This window comes from Phaethon aethereus, assembly GCF_964289735.1.
Source record: "Phaethon aethereus genome assembly, chromosome: Z".
NCBI classification, from domain to species: domain Eukaryota; kingdom Metazoa; phylum Chordata; class Aves; order Phaethontiformes; family Phaethontidae; genus Phaethon; species Phaethon aethereus.
In genome coordinates, this window is record NC_138577.1 from 39,981,052 (window position 1) to 40,002,700 (window position 21,649).

Here is a 21,649-nt window from a genome sequence, read left to right on the forward strand (position 1 = left end):
CACTGCCAAAGCCTTGCCACATAGACCCAATACCATATCATATGTCATGTTTCATCCTACAGGGTATGTTAACTCCAGGCAGTTTGATGACAGACACGTTAGAGTGAATTTCCAAGGGGAAAAATGTCCATGTTTAACCTTTAGTATCTTGTATAGTGGTTTGGTGTGAAGTGTTCTTATTCTGGCTCTCCTCTTCAAAGCTGTCATCATATTCAGCTGCTCTGTATGTTTCCTCACACTGTCCACACTTCAAGCAGTTTGGGTCAGACAGAAGTCCCAAGTGGAAGTACTTCTGTTTCTCTGTAAGTTCCAGATTCCTACCTCTCTTTGCAGTGCTTTCAAAAGCCAAAATAATCCAGGGTTGACACTATACTATTACATGCATGACCTTGTTGGTTATGGTTTGCAAATACTCCAGTGCCCACAATAGTCTGCAGGCATTGTCTGCCACATATATTAAATAAGTAAAATGATAGTGAGTTCATCAAGGCCAGCTTCACTCTTCTCTTATATACCTTCTTAGACTTCATGTAGAAGGTCATACAAGCGAAAGCCTGTTCATATTGTGATGGTGTTGATTTTCCCTTTAAATACTGTCTTCCCTCCAACTATTATCATTCCTTCATCCAACTATTATCTTTCCTCCCTCCCCTCAGTTTTCAGTCAAGCTCAAAAAATAGCCTCACTTTTCTCCCCCACATGCTTGAATTCAAATGTAGGTGATAATCAATATGGATGAAACATCAGGAAAGACCCTGCCAGCCTCTGAGCTTATTTGTCCTTTTTTGCCTGTACAGTCCACCAGGTTGCTGTCCATATTATTCATTCCTGACCTTTGAAGAGACTAGGTTCTAGCTGCATTCTCACAGGTAGTCCTACAGAAGTATGATGAGCAACACACTTGACTAAAATGGCTAGAATTTTGCACATGGTTTTTGATAGTCATTCCTTCCCTTTCAAACAGAACAGATATTTGGCCTGACTACATCACACTTCTTTTGCATTTCTGTCTGCTGTTCAGCATGGAAGAAAATCATTGTGGGGGAAGAGTTTTTTAATGTCTGTCAGACACATGATGATAATTGTTTACTTCTGACCCTAAAATATCCCCTTGAATATATAGTAAATGAGTACCTGATCACTTGCCTTTACGGTTTAGCTGTGTTTTCTGGAATCTTGTTTGGAGAAATGAAGGTTGGACTAGAATGTGGGGGATCCTTTCAGAATGCCTGGGGTTAATTAGCATGTGAATCTCATAGGTTGCAAAGTTTCCGGTTTCTGCCTCTTGAGAGGTTCCAGTTCTAGCCAATTTAGCATCTATATATTTGAGGCACATACATGTTGGCCTAATATAAAATAATCTTATAGGCTAAATGGTATTGTCGTTACAGAATATCTGTTGCTAATGAGGCAATAATTAACAACAAAATAAGGGTTGTTAGTGTGATTGTGAGTGGAGGCACTCTTCAACTTTCAGAGTTCTCTGACATACGTTAGAAAAAATATTTCTGAAAATCCTGCCATTTCAAGTCAAAACTTTCAAAAGTAATTAGTTATTTTGAGTTGCTCCATTTTCAAGGTGCATTAAAGAGACCTGCTCTTTCTGACAGTTCTACACAGCCACATATGCACATGTCAATAGGGGTTTTACAGCAAAAATCTTTGTCTAATTTCTTTTTGACCTGTGATATGCAGCAGCCCACTGGGAATATATTTCTTCTTTCCAAATGAAATAACAGCTTAGCTTCTTTTCTTTTTGATGTTAACTGTCCCTAGGTGTGCCTTCCTTTCAGAGAAGAGGTTCTGGATGATAAAGCACATACCTGAATCAAAACACAAAATGGTGTAAGAACAAAGGAGTAGAGTCCAAAGTGTCTTCAGTTCATTTAGAAGGAACAGTATGAGACTTCATCTGGCTAAACCACGACACAACCTTACACAGTTCCTTCCATGAATTTAGGAATGGAACAGTGCATCATGAAGATGAGATCCTTCAAATTAGTGTTAAAGCCAATGACAGAATGAAGACTTGGCTTTAATGCAGCCAAATTCAGTTCAAATTTTTCAAAAGTATTTTGTTGAGAAGGGATCTATTTACATGCAGGTTTTGGGGTGGGCTTTTTTTTCACCACTTTGGCTAATCAACCTGTCGAAGTCTTTATTTAGGTATAACTTCTCACACCAGCTAGGAGGAATGAGTGAAGAGGCGTTGCACAAAATGAGAGTATGATCAAATAGGAATTGATTTAAAAAAAAAAACCAAACTTTGATAAGTAGCTGGAGGGCCAGGATCATTGAAGCAATTTTATATTTTTGGTTTGTATTTTTATGCCTCACACATACACGGTGTCTTTTCCAAATTCAATTATTTGTATTTGAAAGGCATTGGAAATCAAAACAGCTGGTGATGAACTTCCCTACAGTGGTCAGCAGGAGATGTGGCAGAGTTAGTTTGTGAAAGGAGCTATACTGATTTGATTTTTTGTTGCCATATGCATCCGAGTTGTGTTGAGACCAGCTTTCTGGAAGATGAGATACTTACCTATAAAGAGCACTAGCAGGTACATTTTGAGAACATAGGGGAAGTAGATTGAGAAGGCGAATGGCAATGGTAGCTTGATGGAGTATGTGCCAAAGGATTCAAAATAAGGCAGTGACACACAAATTGCAAATGCTGTAAAATAACATGGTAAATCTTTAGTCAAAAAGAGGTAGATCATCAAAAAGCTTCATGTAAAAGTTATCTTTAAGGCACAGATAGCTATATTATATGCTGAATTTAACGTCATTCGCATGCATATGCACGTTTTCTCCTTGAGTTCAGTTCTGTAGGTTTGAGGTTTGAGGTGCTAATTGCTCTTAATACTAGAATTAGCAAGTATTTCCTATTGAATAACAAGTTCTGTCACTCCTGTAGTTGCACTGCTTTCAATGTGAACTCAGGGGGCACATTCCCTCGTGTAAATACAATAAGCTACCAAGTATGGCCTGAGCCAGTAAGGTCAGCCTCAATGGTGGAGAAGGCCCCTTTGGGACTTGCTGTCTAACGTGGCCAATCTGGAATGGGGGCATCCATGTGTCTTTTGTGGGGGTATTTTCCTGCTTTACCTGAAAAATTAATATTTTCCCATACTCTTAAAAAAACAAAAAAAACCCCAGACACACAAACCTCAGAGAACCCCTATTAAGGAAAAAAGTACAGAAAAGAGGAAGATAGGTGAAAGATAGATGATAGATTAATATGAGAGTACATAAACATTTGTGACTACTTTGGCAACACGAAAAGAAGTATCTTAAATGCAAATGACAATTGAACTGATCAAATTTTGTTGAAGATGATTAAGGAAGCAAGTCATTGGTACCTTTCCCTTCTCCTTACCTTTAGCGAGAACTGAAAGGGGATAGAGTGGGATGCAGAGTGAGAAGTTGAGCCATGTCAGTGGTAGGTAGTATATTCCTGTCCTTGCTAACATGTTGTAAGTGTACCTGCAGCAAGAGGAACAGCAGATGAGCTCAGCAGGAATGATCATGTCTTTATTTTAAAGACAGATTATTGAAAAATCCAAAATTGCAGAAGAGCTTGGAGCTTCCTACCTCAGAAAACTTCGGAGCAATAGTGCAACGTTTTACACTCTAATTATGTCTGAAAGTAAATGGTTCATTGTTTTGGAAGGGTTATCTGTGGAGCTACCCTAGAATAGGCAGACAGCAATCAGTCCTCCAGCCCAAAGGTTCTATCAGAAACCAGCATCATTTCATGTGGGTCCATCAGAAAATGGATTTTAGATAGGAGTGTTACAACTGAGAGGGGCAGGCAAAATGGCTGTTGCTTGCAAGTAAGAAAATGCTGATTTGTGACTGCTGAGCTACCTAAACCACTGCGGGAGGAGGCTAAACAGCAAGGTTATTGCAGGTACTTAATCTTCTGTAGTACGGCTGCCCCTCCCCTGGACCTCAGAAGCGATAGTAGGTGCAAAAAAAGCAGTTGCACCCCAACATATTGTAGCATTTTTTTCTTACTGTGGCTGTTAACTGTTGCTCACTGGGAGACCAGAATGTCACAGAATCACAGAATCACAGAATCACTAGGTTGGAAAGGACCTTTAAGATCATCAAGTCCAACCATTAATCCAGAACCACCATGTCCCCTAAACCATGTCCTGAAGCGCCACATCCACACGTTTTTTGAACACTTCCAGGGATGGCGACTCCACCACCTCCCTGGGCAGCCTGTTCCAATGCCTGACCACCCTCTCAGTGAAGAAATTTTTCCTAATATCCAATCTAAACCGCCCCTGGTGCAACTTGAGGCCATTTCCTCTTGTCCTATCACTAGTTACTTGGGAGAAGAGACCAACACCCTCATCGCCACAACCCCCTTTCAGGTAGTTGTAGAGAGCGATAAGGTCTCCCCTCAGCCTCCTCTTCTCCAGACTAAACAACCCCAGTTCCCTCAGCCGCTCCTCATAAGACATGTGCTCCAGACCCCTCACCAGCTTCGTTGCCCTTCTCTGCACACGCTCCAGCACCTCAACATCCTTCTTGTAGTGAGGGGCCCAAAACCGAACACAGTATTCAAGGTGCGGCCTCACCAGTGCCGAGTACAGGGGCACAATCACTTCCCTACTCCTGCTGGCCACACTATTCCTGATACAGGCCAGGACGCTGTTGGCCTTCTTGGCCACCTGGGCACACTGCCGGCTCATATTCAGCCGGCTGTCAACCAGCACCCCCAGGTCCCTTTCCGCCGGGCTGCTCTCCAGCCACTCCTCCCCAAGCCTGTAGCATTGCATGGGGTTGTTGTGGCCAAAGTGCAGGACCCTGCACTTGGCCTTATTAAACCTCATACAGTTGGCCTCTGCCCATCGATCCAGCCTGTCCAGATCCCTCTGCAGAGCCCTCCTACCCTCCAGCAGATCAACACTCCCACTCAGCTTGGTGTCATCTGCAAACTTACTGAGGGAGCACTCGATTCCCTCATCCAGATCATCTATAAAGATATTGAACAAGACTGGTCCCAGAACCGAGCCCTGGGGAACACCACTCGTGACCGGCCGCCAGCTGGATTTAACGCCATTCACCACAACTCTCTGGGCTCGGCCATCCAGCCAGTTCCTCACCCAGCGAAGAGTAAACCCATCTAAGCCATGAGCCGCCAGTTTCTCCAGGAGAATGCTGTGGGAGACGCTGTCAAAGGCTTTCCTAAAGTCCAGGTAGACAACGTCCACTGCCTTTCCCTCATCCACTAGGCGGGTCACCTGGTCATAGAAGGAGATCAGGTTGGTCAAGCAGGACCTGCCTTTCATGAACCCATGCTGGCTGGGCCTGATCCTTTGGCTGTTCTGCAGATGCCCTGTGAGCACTCTCAAAACCAACCGCTCCATAATCTTCCCTGGAACAGAGGTCAGGCTGACAGGCCTGTAGTTCCCAGGATCCTCCTTCCGGCCTTTCTTGTAGACGGGCGTCACATTGGCAAGCCTTCAGTCTTCTGGGACCTCCCCTGTTAACCAGGACTGCTGATAAACGATGGAGAGTGGCTTGGCAAGCTCCTCCGCCAGCTCTCTCAGTACTCTTGGGTGGATCCCATCAGGCCCCATAGACTTGTGGGTGTCCAGGTGGCTTAGCATGTCCTTGACTGCTTCCTCCTGGATTATGAGGAGTACATTGTGCTCTCCATCCCCGTCTTCCAGCTCAGGGGGCTGAATATCCTGTGGATACCTGGAGTGGCTATTAAAGACTGAGGCAAAGAAGGCATTAAGTACCTCAGCCTTGTCCTCGTCCTTGGAGACAATGTTCCCCGCCATATCCAGTAGGGGATGGAGATTCTCCTTGCCTCTCTTTTTGTTGTTAATATATTTGTAAAAACATTTTTTATTATCCTTTACGACTGTGGCCAGACTGAGCTCTAGCTGGGCTTTTGCCTTTCTAATTTTGTCCCTGCTTGACCTAACGAGGTCCTTGTACTCTTCATGAGTTGCCTTCCCCTTCTTCCAGAGGTGATAAACTCTCCTCTTTTCCCTGAGTCCCAGCAAAATCTCCCTGTTCAGCCAGGCTGGTCGCCTTCCCCGCCAGCTCTTCTTACGGCACATGGGGACCGCCTGCTCCTGCGCCTTTAAGATTTCCTTCTTGAAGACTGTCCAGCCTTCCTGGACCCCTTTGTCCTTCAGGACTGTCTCCCAAGGGACTCTGTCATCCAGTGACCTGAACAGGCCGAAGTCTGCCCTCCGGAAGTCCATGATAGCAGTTTTGCTGACGCCTCTCCTTACTTCCCTCACAACTGAGAATTCTATCATGTCGTGGTCGCTAAGCCCAAGACGGCCTCCGACCACCACATCTCTCACCAGTCCTTCTCTGTTTGTAAACAGCAGGTCCAGCAAGGCACCTCCCCTGGTGGGCTCACTCACCAGCTGCATCAGGAAGTTATCCTCCACACACTCCAGGAACCTCCTAGACTGTTTCCTCTCTGCCATGTTATACTTCCAGCAGATGTCCGGTAGGTTGAAGTCCCCCACAAGAACAAGGGCCAGCGAATGCGAGACCTCCGCCAGTCGCTTATAGAATGTCTCATCCGTCTCTTCATCCTGGTTGGGTGGCCTGTAACAGACTCCCAGCAGGATGTCTGCCTCATTGGCCTTCCCCCTCATCCTTACCCACAAGCACTCTACTTGGTCTTCACAATCTTCGATTTCTACGCAATCAAAACACTCCCTAACATACAGAGCCACCCCACCGCCTCTCCTTCCCATTCTATCCCTTCGGAAGAGCTTATAGCCATCCATTGCAGCACTCCAGTCATGAGAAGCATCCCGCCATGTCCAGGACTTCAGTCTCCAAAATTGAGCTAATCCTAGCTAGTCTGATCTAAAAGTGGTACAGCAGCTTTCCAGACTCCAAAGAAACAGGCCTGATGGCATTTTCAGTCATCTGAAAGGCTTTTTGCCTTGTGGTCTTGCTAGAGATACGAAAATAAGGGGGTTTTTTTAAGCCACAGCCAGGACTGTTTCTGACAGAAAAAACAAGCATTAAACAAACTTTCTGTATTCCATTCTTATGAATTCATTTGACTTACTTTGCATCATTCCTGGGCTGTAGAAGAATTTGATAGGCTATAAATGTATCATATTCTTTCAAGTTTGCCCTCTGCAACCTCAGGATTGTCTCAATTCTTATTATTGCTTTTTAGGCATGATCTCAACCCAATTCAAAAAGGAAACAGCTACTCCCTCTCTACACACCTTCTTGGGCTGTTTACGGTATAAGCAGGAAAGATCAGATATAGAAAACCTTGCAGCATTTGCTGTCAGTATATCATTAGCCAGAATGCACAGGATATTTGGGTCCCTGAAGGAATATGGAGGAACTTGTCATTCTTCAAGACTAATTGGCTAAGGGGTGGGATAGATTCCTATATACTTTTAGACATGACCGCTTCTTTGAGATGCTAAGACGTGGCACAGATGCTGTAAATAACAAATCAGGTAAGAATTCTAAATCTGTATGAGTTGTGCTACACATTATTTGAATTGGTCATTTGCTGCTATAGACCGCATTATCTTGCCTATTAAATGTCCCCTGTTATTGCTATGATGCTGGACTGTGTGTTTTAGCAATGATAGAAAATAATAATGTATTGATAGGACTATTATGCACTGACAGGACTTTACAGCCAATATTGTTTACATTTTTGACCTCTTTCCAGCTGCACAGAACCCTTTCATTTGAGATTAGGTTCTACTATCTTAGCTTTACAAAATTCAAAAAGAAATGAGATGGAGCAATAATTCAAATAACTAATGCAAGTAGTAATTTATTAACACGTAGTACAAATACTCTGAAGCTGACTTAAAATCTTTATCAATTGTATGTGACACTTTCCTTTTTCAGATCTCTTTTATAACATACATTTCCTTTACTGCCTAAATCCATGTTCCCTAGTCCACAAAGCAATGTATTTAAAATAGCATAAAGCTATTTTAGCAGAAAGAAAAAAAGATTAAAAAAATTTGCTCCCATACAGAGGCTGCCAGGAGGGCTGTGTCTTGATAAAGTGCTTCTTAATTCCATGTATCTTCTATGCGGTAACTCTATAAACTGAGGTCCATAGAGGCTTAAGTTACATTTGAGAAATGTTACTGACTTCAGATATCGATGCAAAAGTCAGTAATGTGGAATTTTCACCATTATACTTTTACCACAGGGAGGTACTGGTAACCCTCCACCATACAAAATTTTTTAGGTAAAAATCCTGAATTGTGTTCCTGTCCATTTTGCCTCATGTGGGTTGTCCCTGCAGTGTGATATATGCCCTAGTACAGCAAAATTCTCAGTCTCTGCAGTAGGAGCTCTTGGCTTTTTGAAAAGCACAGTGCAGTTAACCCAGAATAGTCTTTCTGTCTTAGTAAGAAGTTCTGTCAGTGCTGCCTTACTGTGCTGTCAATCTTGGATTGAAGCGAGATGTTAAAAACCAAAAAAAAAAAAAAAAGTGACAGGATTGTAAGTGGGAGGTAGTTGTGATTTCCTTCTAAATTTTTGTAAAAAGGTCAATGCTTTTGAACTGCAAATGTTACTGCAACAATTTACTTCTGTAAGTTACTCTGCCTCTCAACTGTGTGGGTTTTTGTAAAAATCAGTAAGTAGCTTATAAGGTCCAAACTCTTATTTAAAAGGGACAATATGCTTCTCTACCAATTTTGAAATAACAAAATGAACCCACAGCACAGTGCAGGTGGGTTTCTACTTGCAAGAATGACCCATTTTCCCCTCATCATTTCACTGTTGACTCCTTACCTGACCACATCTAGTAAATTCCAAAGGAAAAATAAAACACACACAACATATTTCCCTTGAACTTCTTCCTGACTGTTGATCACGACAAATAAAACAATTATTCTCTCAGTGATCTGAAAAGAAAAAAGAATTGTGAATTCAGGTAGTGCCTTCTGTAGCTGTCACGTCTGCCATGTTGGCAAATAGAAGGCCACAGGTGAATCCAGTTTTGCCTTGCATAAATGCTCCAGTGAACGTTCCTTTTCTTGGTCTGCTTTTGTTCAAGACCCCATTGGCCTCCAGCTTGGGGAACTGGAAACTCTTGGCTGCAGCGTCATAGATCTGCTACGATAAGGGTGGAGGTTTGCTTGCCTGCGGGGATGACTTGGGTTTGCAGCCCAGGAAATCTGTGGATGCACCAACTGAGGTCGTGGGAGCAAGGACCTCTCCCCCTGTGCCCTGGAGCAACCTGGTTTGGGGGTTTTGGCACTCCCCCTGGAGCACCGGCAGGGTCAAGCTTCCTTGCTTGTAGGCTGCATGGGAGGCCGTGGGGTGCAGAGGGCCCCTGGGTGGGTGGTGTGCCAGACGGTGCTTAATCTTACGGTCCCAGCTCTGCGTTCTGTAGCTTAGAGATCTGCATCCCAAGGGATCTCTCTCTCTAAGATTTGCAGAAAGGAGGAGGACAAGTATAATTCCTTATTTTTCTTTCCTTCTTATTCCTGGGTAGAAGTGGGTTTAAGCTTGTCATTTATGTGAATTACTGCCATAGTATTTGTGTCATAATATTTTTCTAGTGGTTGAATGTTAACCAACCCACAAGGTATGCCTTTACAAATGAAAAGATATAAAAGCAGATTAAACAGGCTATGTCTCCAGCTTAAAAAAATACTTCGGCAATATTAAAGCTCAAGAAATTAAAAACAAGTATGTCTTCTTGCGCTTTCTTGGACAAGTTTCCTATCAGTATCCATGCTCTGCCCTATAAATAAATATATCTGTAGTATTCAGTACTGCCAACAATTGCATGTGAAATTTTCCCAGAATGGTACCAGTTCACTCTGATTTACACTTTAATGGAAGGTGTTGAAGGAGAAAACATTGATCTATTCAGCTGGTACCAATCAGTATAGCTTCTCTGGGGCTTTATATATACACTGCCCTCTCTTCCATAAGGTACCTTAAGTTTAACGATTTGGGTTAAGATGTCAAGTCGGTGAAACGTCATGAAATGAAAACTGATTAACAAGGTGGTTTTTATAAGTGCAGTCATTCTTCACTGGTTTCCCGCTTCCCCTTGCTCCTACCTTAAACGAAATAAAAACTTGGCCTCAGCAAGTTTGTGCGGTAGTTTTGGTACGTAATGTTTACTGGCTGCTGTGTGGAACATTTTGGCTACAGACCTTTTTTGCAAACCACATCTGTCAGATAAAGCAGCCATCACTTCGCTATTCAGCAGAATTATGCAAGAGCAATTTTTCATACAGAAAGAGCATGTCGATCACCTAGGGATCTGGTTCTGCATCTTGAAAAGCACTGAGCGGCCACAACAGATAAAAAATGGTTTTGCTGCCTCTCGCCCCGCCCTGACTGTCATCTGGCGCTGCCGCTCCCGTTGGTCCCTAAGGAATTGATTTCCAAAATGCTTAGATGTTGACAGGCTTCTGTATAGACAGCCCAGAAAACAGTGTGAGAGGTACGAAGTCCTGTGTTTGTATGCTGATGGTGAGGAACCTGGCAGGAAAATGGAGGAACTGGGAGTATGGGTGTGGGATCTGAAACCAGATACAACAGAGATAGGAGAAGCATGGTGGGACAACCATCACAAGAGGGAAATCAAAACAAAGGGAAAAGCAGTGTGAGCACTGAGTGGGCTTGTGTGCAGGAAAGAGTAAATAAAATGGAACCTGAGTTGAAATCATTTTGGTGAAGGCTGGTGAAGTGCAGCATTTTGTTACCGATCCTAAAAATCAGTTTGGGATGTGAAGCGAGAGTTCTGCGATGTCGCTAATATGAGAGAGATTTCAGGGAATTGTCCCACTTAGAGACCGAAGCTTCATCATGATAATGAAAAGGCGGACATGTTTTTAGATGTGAGAGCGGGCAGATTTTCCGGATGGTCACTTACTCTTCGAGAGGTGGCTGGGTGGAGAAGTGCTAGAAAACAGCACGGGTCAAGTGATCAGGAGTGGGTCCTGTTTCAGTGGGATAAAAGGATAAGCAGCAGCCGGGTAGCTGCCATCCCCAGCTGCAAAAGGGTGAGCACTGGCTGACAACAGAGTGGCTATGGAGACCCACGGTTCACCCTCGTGGTCTGGGAGGGGAAGAGCCTGTGGATTTCCTTCTCTCCCCAGGGCATAAGCAGATGCACCCAGGCAGTGAGTTATTGCCTAGCTCGGGCTCAGCAGATTTCCTCCGGGATTTCCTCCATCGGAGGATCCCTGTTTGGGAAGGGGAGCAGCGGGGCCTTCAGCCTCACTAGTGGCAGATGATGGAAGTCAGTAATTGGACTGTGTAAAGTAGGTGAAGCACCTGTAAGAGCAGGGAACTGTCCCTGACCCAAAGCAGGTCTGTTCCTCTCGGACTGTGGTGTCAGCCAGCAGAAAAATGGGACGCAGAAAGCGGCCGTCAGAGGCCGGAACTGAAAACCGCCCGCGGCCTTGCTCTGGAGCGCGTCCACGGAGCAGGACACAGGCCTGGCTGCTCGGAGCGATGGCGTTGTCCCCTTGAGGACAAGACCTACCGCTTTTCTGTGTGCATCGGGAGGGTGACCGCCTGCTTGCCTTTACTGCCCTTCAAAACATTGTGCTCTTCTCTTTCGCAGCAATCCCGGCCTTGGGTAACCCGCACAAGCCGAAGGTCGGGGCGGGGGTTAGTCAGAGGCTGGGGACCCTTTCGGCCAGTGGCAGGGCAGGCTGCTGCTGGAAGCAGAGGAGAGTCCGGTACACGGCTGTTGATACTGGGTGCCTATACACACGCATCTGTATAGATACATACGTGGAATCATGTACATGTATAAATATGCACACATACATGTATACATATATAAAGCACGTGCTGCTGCTCAGCCACAGCTTGCCTCTGTGGATCATCTGCCCTTGCAGGAATGAAAACACAGTGTTCTTGGTTGCTACTCTCTTGCTCAAAAAAAAAAAAAAAAAACTAGGAAGTCCTACATTTTCATGTTCATAAAAAGGAAGTATGTGCTGACACCTCACAAAGCATAAATACAGCCGTTTCATTTTTCATTCCTTCTTGTTCTTTGTGTTAAACTGGAATTTCCTTCCTCTCCCAGCACTGGTCTCTCACGGGATACAGCAACTTCTGTAGAATGGCATAAATTTCCGCAAGGCAGCCTGGGCATTTGAAGCAAGTATGTGAAAAAGCAAATTAGACTAGCTGAGTTAGGGTGGGAGCAGGCAGCACATTCACTTCCGTTTTTTAATAACTGTGACTGTGCAGTATCATACTTGGTACCTGAAACCCTTACGTAGCTCTTCAATTTAGTGAACATTCAAAAAACAAAAGTAAGAAAAGTGCTACTAAATATTTAGACTAAGTTAAAGAATACTGGTTCTATCACAGAGCCGCAGTACATTTCTTTTGGTCTGGAAAATCCAATCCTGTTTGCACAGGATGAAGAACTAGTGTTTTGTTCACAAAAACACCAGTCTTTTCTTACATCTTTCCTACTCTCTCCCTTGCTAAAGTATCAGTCCCACCAGCCTTTATTAAGTTTCATTATCCTCTGTTCTGGCAACTGCAATGACATGCGACACGTTCTCTTGTCCTCCTCTCAGTCATTCAAGCTGCACATGCCTTGAGAGACATCCCTTTGCACCAACTTTTTGACCCTCTCTTGTCCTCCCTTCCTCTAGACCATCACACAGGACTCATCTTTCTTTCATGGTGTGACTTGGCCTTGGCCTACCTAACCCATCTCAGGGTGGCCTCTCTCTGGTGGCCTGAGAATTTGTCCCTCAGTGAGGCCATCCTGAATGGGTTTTTCCAGAAAGCACCTCTGAGTTTTCTTTTCCACGATCTCAAAGTGTTCCTTGTAAATGCTACTAAACCACGATAAATGGGATACTAGGCAGAAATCCTTCATTCAAACTCTGCTTAAATCTTTTTTCTGCTATAATGCCTACAAAACAACCAACCACCACAGAGGTGCTTTCACAGTGTGTTTTATTCAAGGTGGCATGACCTCCACCCATGTGCTTCCCTAACATTGCCAGAGCCACCTGTTCTCTCACCCAAGAGATCACCTGAGATGAACTTCTCTGTGGATATGCATGTGTGTGCATGGCCTGAGGGATGCATCTAGGGATATGTTTTAAGCTTAAAGTCAGGGCAGGTGGTGGGAACTCAGAACAGGGCAGTCACTATCAAATTCTTGCAGCTTAACCAGTGGAGTAGTCCATTAGGCTGCAGTAAGGTAAGATCTCTAACTGTCCTTCCCCAGTTTACTGTGGAAAGTATTTTTTATTTTCTTTTTTTTTCTTAAGAGGCAGGGAGGAGAGTGTGGCAAGGCACGTGGGAGTACTGTTGGCACACAACTGCTTAACCTGCATTCTCACAGCAAAAGCAGGGCAACCAAAGTGAAAGAAGAGTCGATGCCAAAGAGCTCCTACACCTTGCTTGGACAGCATGAGATGACTGCTAATGTCAAGGCAAGAGAGTTGTGTTTGCAGTGAGAGAACACTTTAAGAAAAAAACAAGTAAGGATCCAAAGCTATCTTTGTTGTGAGGCAAATGTTTGTGGGGTCACAGTGCTGTATCTTTCCCTGACCCACCTTCTCCATGCTGCCCTGGAGAACTCTGCAGTAATTGCACTGCCCAAGAAAGGTCACAGTTTTCTCGCTTAGAATATCCATTTCATATCTGGTGTCTTCTGTGGTGACACGCAGCAGTGTTTGCGCAGGCTCGCCCAATGACTGCTTCTGTAGGGCCGGGTGGGAAAGGAATGGACTATGTCAGGGCTGGGGAATGTGTAAACTCTGCCAGGATTAAGCCTTGCTTTAATGACTATTAGCATTAGCAGGCTGCTCCTCTCTCCAAGAGGTGACGTGAGATTTGTTACAGGACACAGTAGGTAGGATACTTTTTCTTTTTTTCTAGATTAGTGTAAAAGTATGTAGATTTAGACAGGGAAAAACACTTAATTGCATTTTGACGGGTTTGCTACCATACTTAGTGAGCAGCATAAGAAGAGAGATCTGTATTAGTCAATCAATTTATAATGGAGATTTAAAAAGAGGAACATCTTCACCCATGTAATACATCATTTGACAAGAATGGGCTATCCAGAAAACTAAAAACATAACTAACTACTCTTAGTCTTCTACATTCTGACCTCTGAGAGCAATACTAGTTTCACCATTATTCAAATACTAAGGATTGGAAAGGTTTGAAGGTAAACTCAAGTCAACATTTTTATTTTTTCCAGTTAAGAAAAATACCAAAACCTGAGATTAACTCCCAACAGAAAACAAGAGTGTGGTAAGGAAAATGTTAGAGAATCATCTTGTTTTCTGCTATAGCATGTGATCTTTTGGCTGGTTTTCTGCTTACAGCTGAACATATGGCCTGTAAACCCCTTAACAGCGTCAGAACCTTGCTGCAATTGTGTTGTCACAATTTGCCCATGTCTGGGTTTGAAAGACCAGAGACCCTTACAGCAAGAATATGACAATTTTCCTTTCTTTCCCCTCATTAACTCTTCTTCAGTCCCTTAATTTCTCAATCAATTTTTTTCCTTCCACACTGCATGACCACCAGCAAACCCTGCTTCAGAAGGTTTGATGTGCGGGTAGTTTTCTCACTGCCATCCTTTTGCTACCGCACAAAATCTTGTTTTGTGCTTGTCTACAAAATAAATATTCACTTGTCAGTGAGAAAATGGCATGGAAAAGAAACTGAAACTGTGGCTCTGAAATGTTGTCTTCTGTCTGTAAACAAGTTGGCTGGGGAGGTACTATCCTCAGCCACCTGTGGCACCCTAGAAATGGGGTCTGCCTGTTTTCTGCAGATGGCCACTCCTCTGGACATCTTCCAGGTTCCTGCTGTTGTGGGCTGGGTGTGGGGCACTCACTATTCAGTTTCACTCAAAAAGAAAAATATTGAGAGAGCCGCTCTTTTCCAACCCAGTTCCAAGGACTCAGGTCCTGCAGTTAGCAAACCATTAGCAGACCAAGCTCCCTGAGGAAGGGTGCAGGTGGACCATTCAGGGTAGTTCATGGAAGGAGGGTCTTCAGAAATGGACTTACCTGCAGAAACCTGGGGAAGAGACGGGTTTTATCAATGCCAATGAGGATGTGTAGGATCTCCAATATAGATAACAACTGGCAAATGCGCATTACAAGTCCTATGGAGTAAAATGTGTCAGCCAATGAATCTACAGACAAAATGAAGAGGAAAATTAGAGGGTGGTTATATAGTGAAAGTCTGGACCAACTAGTGGGTTTGCTCTTGCACTGTCACCACTGGAGATGACAAGAAATAGAGTTCACACAGTACCAAACTTTTGGGTAGCAGAAGCAAAGCTTCGGGGGGGGAGGAGGCAGTCCTGTGTCTGTGGCTCTGACACAGAGGCAGAAAGTGGAGAATAGAATGGGATCCCCTATACTTGAGGCACTGGCAAATGCTGTGCAGGATGTGTTGGTTTAGAGATATCACTTTAGGATATTTCTAAATATGAGGAATGTCTAAACATGAGGAGATGTTGAAAACCTGCCTGTATCTGTACCCATGGCACTTCCCTAAAACAAGTAGACCATACAGTAGATATTTTATGTGCTTACAACTGTCCATCATTATAAATAATTTTAAATTTCCAGTCACTAGTTTTCTATTTTTGTGCCTTAACCCCATGCAATGGAAAGAGAAATATGTTGTAATGTTTTTGGAGATAGAAAGTCATGTGCAATAACCACAAATATATTCCCTCCTAGTGCCTTCAACAAGATTAACATTCACCATGATGACTGGACCTAGTCACATTTAGGTCTACGTCTAAGTCAAATGTTACTGGCATGCTGCTGAATATTAAAGCTCACTAGCAAAAGAAGAGCTTCATTCCTCATGTGATACAGGCAGAACTTACGTACCAGTAATTTGTTCATCCTTTTTAATGGAAGAAGAAATGTTTTTCTAATCGTAATTACAGCCCCTGGTATTGGACACACACCTATTCAGAATCCTAACTTTAATTTGATGTTTCTGTGTGTCACTGCCTCTTAAAACATTTAAGGGAAATATAAAAAGAATCCTACCTTTTCCAAATGACATGAACCGGATGATCATATTCGTAAATATCCAGGAATGTCCACAAAATTGCATTAAGTCATACACAAAGAGATAGGTGTTCATGGTAAAGCTGTAGAGGTGAAAATGATAAAGCAAACTGTAGGACTTACTACAACATTCAAGCTTTTTGACCTGTAGAAATTGTACCCTCTTTGGACATGTTGGGAAATCAAAGGAAAACAGCTGAAATGTAAACAGATCAGTGAAAATTCAGTCTGTCAGTGGTCACAGAACAGTACTCTCCCTAACGGATCAAAGGCTCCTTTTGTTGGTATACCTAGGATGTGCCCAGAAAGATTTTCTGGGTTTCTACCAGTGGCTAGGGTGATCTGTGGCCATATAGTGAAATTTGTGCCCCCAGAGGAAAAAGTAACTAAACAAAGACACTCTATTGAGTGCTGGATTCAAGACTGAACACTTGGCGTGGCTCTGCCTTGACAGTGGGACCAGACTCGAGGGACTGCTGGGGTCGCACCTACAGCAGCCCTGCTGAGGGCCTTGGACTCCCACAGACACCAGCCTCGGGATTTCTGCATCTGTGAGGTTTATCCTGGTCTTCCCAGAAGACATGCTTCTAGCATGTGTTCAAGACAGCTTAAAGTACAATGCAGATAATTTGCAGTGTCTCCAGCAGACAGCATAGTTGTAGGTATTTACAAAATGTAGGTGAAGAAATGGAAAAGCAAGCCACATTTCAATGTGCTTTTATTTGATGCAGTCTGAGCGATATCTGTCTGACCCTTCTTTAAATCAACTTCCTCTACAGGTTTTCCAGATAAACATTAAATTATCGTCTTTGTCTTTCTGCACAGCCTGTGTTTCAAGTTGCATTTGATAAAGTGAATCTTCTCCTGTTGGAGCAGACTAACTTTTGTATCTATTCTATCCTAATTTCCGTAGGTAATCTGGCTTTTTGCAAAGCTTCATAGGCTCTGGAGATACTTAATTTCCCTTTCCCATAAATGTATTTTCTTCTGACTTTCTCCTGAGAGAGAGGGTTGCCTGTCCTCCAGCTATGAAAAGAGTTGTCTACCTTTTTGGGAAATGAATTTGTTAATTTTGTACTAGAATTTATCTGTCTATCTATCTCCTGTGTTTGATCAATTCATTTCCTGCCCCAATAACTATAAGTTGCCCCTTGATCCAGTGTGTTCATGTGGTATGTATCTGCCATTAAACTTTTTCTCATTTGTATCTGTACATCAACGAACACCATGAATTTCTGTGTTTAGAATTACCTAAATATGATAAATGCCAGCATTGGACCCAGACCATAAATAACAATATACACTTCTGTAAATTGATCTAGCTACAACTACCTGAAAGGGGGTTGTGGCGACGAGGGTGCTGGTCTCTTCTCCCAAGTAACTAGCGATAGGACAAGAGGAAAGGGCCTCAAGTTGTGCCAGGGGAGGTTTAGACTGGATATTAGGAAAAATTTCTTCACCGAGAGGGTGGTCAGGCATTGGAACAGGCTGCCCAGGGAGGTGGTGGAGTCGCCATCTCTGGAAGTGTTCAAAAACGAGTGGATGTGGCGCTTCAAGACATGGTTTAGGAAACATGGTGGTGCTGGATAAATGGTTGGACTTGACGATCTTGAAGGTCCTTTCCAACCTAGTGATTCTGTGATTCTGTGATTCTGTGATAGATAAACTCATCTTCTAAATTTTTGATCTAAGTATATCCTAGGGAGGTAATAGAAAATGCCTTTCTTCCTCTCTTCCTCTCTTCCTGTTATGCAGGATGGCTGCTATTCATATCATCACTTCTATAAGCACAGAAAAATTTGTTGGCATAATTTACCTCCCAAGAGACATCAGTGCCCTTTAATGCTATGAAAATAAGATATATGAGGACCCAGACAAAGGAATGTATTCCATAAACACTCCTTTTGGGAAAAGTGTAATACAACTGAACTGGACTAATCAGACTAAAGTCCAGTGAGCTCTATAAATATTGACCCATCTGCTTTATTACTGAATGACACTTTATTCTCTCTTCTGGTAAGAAAAAAAGGTGGGACTGTAGATTACAAAAAGGCAAAAAATTAAGAACATTGTTCTAACAAACAGCCTTGGACCTGTTGGAGCGGGTCCAGCAGAGGGCCACAAAAATGATCAGAGGGATTGAACATCTCTCCTGTGAGGACAGGCTGAGAGAGTTGGGGTTGTTCAGTCTGGAGAAGAGAAGGCTTCGGGGAGACCTTATTGCAGCTCTACAGTACTTAAAGGGGGCTTCTAAGAAAGATGGGGACAGACTTTTTAGCAGGGCCTGATGCAGAGGACAATGTTTTTAAACTAAAAGAGAGTAGAGTTAGACTAGGTATAAGAAAGAACTTTTTCACAATGACGGTGGTGGAAACTGGCACAAGTTGGCCCGAGGAGGCGGTAGATGCCCCATCCCTGGAAACATTCCAGTTCAGGCTGGACAGGGCTCTGAGCAACCTGACCTAGTTGAAGGTTTCCCTGCTCATTGCAGGTTGGACTAGATGGACTTTAAAGGTCCCTTTCAGCCCAAAGTATTCTATGATTCTGTGATTATTGGATGGATAGGAAATACTGCAATGGGTATGAAAGTTACAGGAATAATTATAAAAATCCTGAGGCTTTCCATTCTGCACCTACACCAGTCTCTTTGGTCTGATACTGCCATGTGGGCTTTGCATGGGATGCAAGCTGAGCATATAGTTTCTCTCCTCTTTTGAAGTTTATTGAAGACATCTGTCTCTCATCCTCAGATCTTGTCTTTCAGTGATTTGGGCTTATTTTCCAAAATCTTCCTCCACTGAATGGCTAGAAAATTGTCTTTACAATTCTTAAGCTGTTTAATCTTGGCTAAACAGGGCATAACTAAAAGGACATTTATAAACACAGCTTCACACTAGTGTTTTGGCAATATGGCAGTCGTTGCATGTTAGAACTCATCATCTTTAAAATGTACTGGAGACTACTGAAATGTATAGAGACTGTTGGCAATTATGGAAGGCCCCATATTCCCAATGAGGTGTAGAGGTGTGCTGGCAGGCAGCATGCTGGTGTTACCTGCAGGACCAATCCTGGCCCCAGAGCTGTGAGCAGCACAGCCTCCTCTCTTGGTGATGCTCTCCACTGTGTGAAGGAACAGCCCTGATCTGAAAATGGGGTTTCATCCCACTGTGTTAATCCCCTCACCAAAGGCACCTAAGAGCAAACAGACGCCTTTGACAGAAGTGAAGAAATCTGCAGAGAATAAAAGGTGATGTCAGTGCAATCAAAGGAAACGGAAATGTAACTCCTCTCTAAAGTCTGTCTCATCCAAGGGATGACGTCTTCACCTAGAGAACCAGAAGCAGACTGAGGATAACCTATTTCACTGTCCTAACAGTGTCACAACACAAAATTCAGCCATCTGTTGCTATTTGAAAAGTTGCTGGCAGAAGAGGAGGACTTTCACTAGATTTCTTGTTCCCCTTGGTTCACAGCAGGCATCATTCCATGTTTGCCTCGCAGAGCCTGCTTCTGCAGCACCTTTGCAGGCAAAACACTGACTAGCAGTCCGCCCGGTAGCTGTTCAGTTCCTGACCCTGCCCCAGGCTTGCTGGCGGACCTTACGAACCTCGCTTAGCTTCCCTGGTGGTGCCTGGTTTGTAACATAGGCTTGCTGCTGCGTTTATTCCTTCTACTGTGATGTGCTTTAACTCTTTCAAGTTGCTTTTGTTTGAAGGCATCAGAGGAGCACCGCGCATCTCAGTATTCTGCCCGCTCTGGTGGCGAGAGAAAGAGACAGACATGGGTCTTGCAGTAGAGACACCCAGAAGGCTGGACTTGCTGTCTGTTGTCAGTTCAACACTATTTAACTGTGGCTGATTTTATACGAAATACATTGAAATGCTAGGGATGCATTTATCATACATAGGATCAACCCTGCTTAGCGGAAAACTTTATCTGCTTTCTCTCCGGGCTCAAAACCTAGGAAACCACATGAAACATAAGACCATTCAGAATAAGTACACATAGCGGCATGGTCCCAAACATCTTCTTTTCCCTTTTATTCACCAGCAGAGATTTTACCAGTGATACAGTTTTAGCTTGCAAAGCCTGACATGTTTCCACAGGCAGAAAAATCACATAATTGTTGCATTTTATTATTTTCAGTGTGAAAGTCTATGATCCGAGCTAAGTACGTGCCTGCAGTGCCTGAAGGGTGGTCAGGAGGGTGTCCCCCCTTGAGCTAAGGTGACAGGCAGCCCTTGCCCCAGCTAGGTGTCCCTTGCAAGGTGCCAGGATGAAGACCACGCTCAGATCCCTCTCGGAGGGGTTCCGCCCAGGCCGGCATGAACTGCGCACTTCCCTGCCTTCAGAGCTATCGCACTCTGCTGCCTTCCCGCGCGCCCGTACGGGCTGGCCGCGCATGAGGAAGCAACCCTCACACTGAAACCAGAGAGCGATGTTCCTTTTTCTCTTTTTTTCCCTGCAGGAAAGGTCTGCTAGAAAAGCCCCTCTGCTGACACCGTTTCCTTTTAAGTCGTATTAGTCTGAACTTCTACCCCTTCCCCCTCCTGCCCCTGTGACAAGCTGAAGCGCTGTGGCTCAGGAAGGAGAAAGCTGCTGAGAACTAGTGCGAAAGATGCACTCTTCTCTCACAGGCACATCCCACTCCACTTTTTTTTCCCCTTCCTTTCCTCATTTGAGCAGTCTAGGTCACCTGCACTCAAGGGATATTACCTGTTCCAGGGGTCGGACTGCTGCTGCTGCTGGTCTTTCTCCTTTTTTCGCTCTACAGATGCAACAGCTGCTTGTTAGGAGATCACCCCTCCTCTTTCCTCTTCCCCCACCCTGCAACGTCACCGTATGTAACACTAAGCAGGAACAACACTCTACTTCCCGAGAAAGGCGTTTCTAACCCCAAATATCTCCACCCCAATTGCCCAGCTCCTCACCCAGCCTAACCTAACCTGAATTGGTTTCTTGCTGTTATACCAGTAAACTAATCTGCAAATCCCACTAACTTTGTCTCTTAACCCAAAGCAGTATTTTGAAGGATTACTAGAGAGAAGAAATGCAAAATTAAAAATTTGTTTTTCTCTTCTGTTTAAATCATCAGCACTACAGCGATGCTAACAACACTATCAAATGCTAAGGAAGACTGGGAGCATAACACAAAAGGAGCACTTTAAATTACTTCAGATAGAGGGAAGAATTTTCCACTTCTTATCTAGAAATGTCTGTTTATTCATGCCCCTGTGAAATATGGGCACTAATGGCAGGGGAAATGTGCATCCTAGTTTACTTCTGCCCTTCAGTGTCTGGGATATCTCAGCATAAATCAAATGAAGAAGAATGTCATAACATGTTTAGAAACTCCCTTCTGCGAGTAAGTTTTCCCACTGGCACTCACGTTGAAAGCACATCCCACCCCGAAGTGAGATTTGAAATTTGATGTTATGACTGAAGAAGTCACCAAGGACATAATGAGCATAGGATGTTATGTGTAAGTACAAAAAGTCTGAGGGAGAAAATGTCTTACTGGGTCTCATCCCTACTGTGAGTGGTACTGAGCTCCTGGCAAGACCATTTCCACTCCCTGTGGTGTCCTGGAG

The 21,649-nt window shown here is 43.9% G+C and overlaps 1 protein-coding gene across 1 annotated transcript; it reads right to left on the reverse strand.

Moving 5' to 3' along the window:
• Window positions 1-1,740: 1,740 nt before the first annotated feature.
• HACD4 (3-hydroxyacyl-CoA dehydratase 4) lies at window positions 1,741-16,134 on the reverse strand (the record flags this gene model as incomplete). Its single annotated transcript, XM_082013643.1, has 6 exons — window positions 1,741-1,823; window positions 2,543-2,674; window positions 3,380-3,486; window positions 8,788-8,900; window positions 15,033-15,160; window positions 16,038-16,134. The coding sequence occupies 6 exons, from the start codon at window positions 16,132-16,134 to the stop codon at window positions 1,741-1,743; spliced, it is 660 nt and encodes a 219-aa protein (XP_081869769.1).
• Between the last annotated feature and the right edge of the window lie 5,515 nt (window positions 16,135-21,649).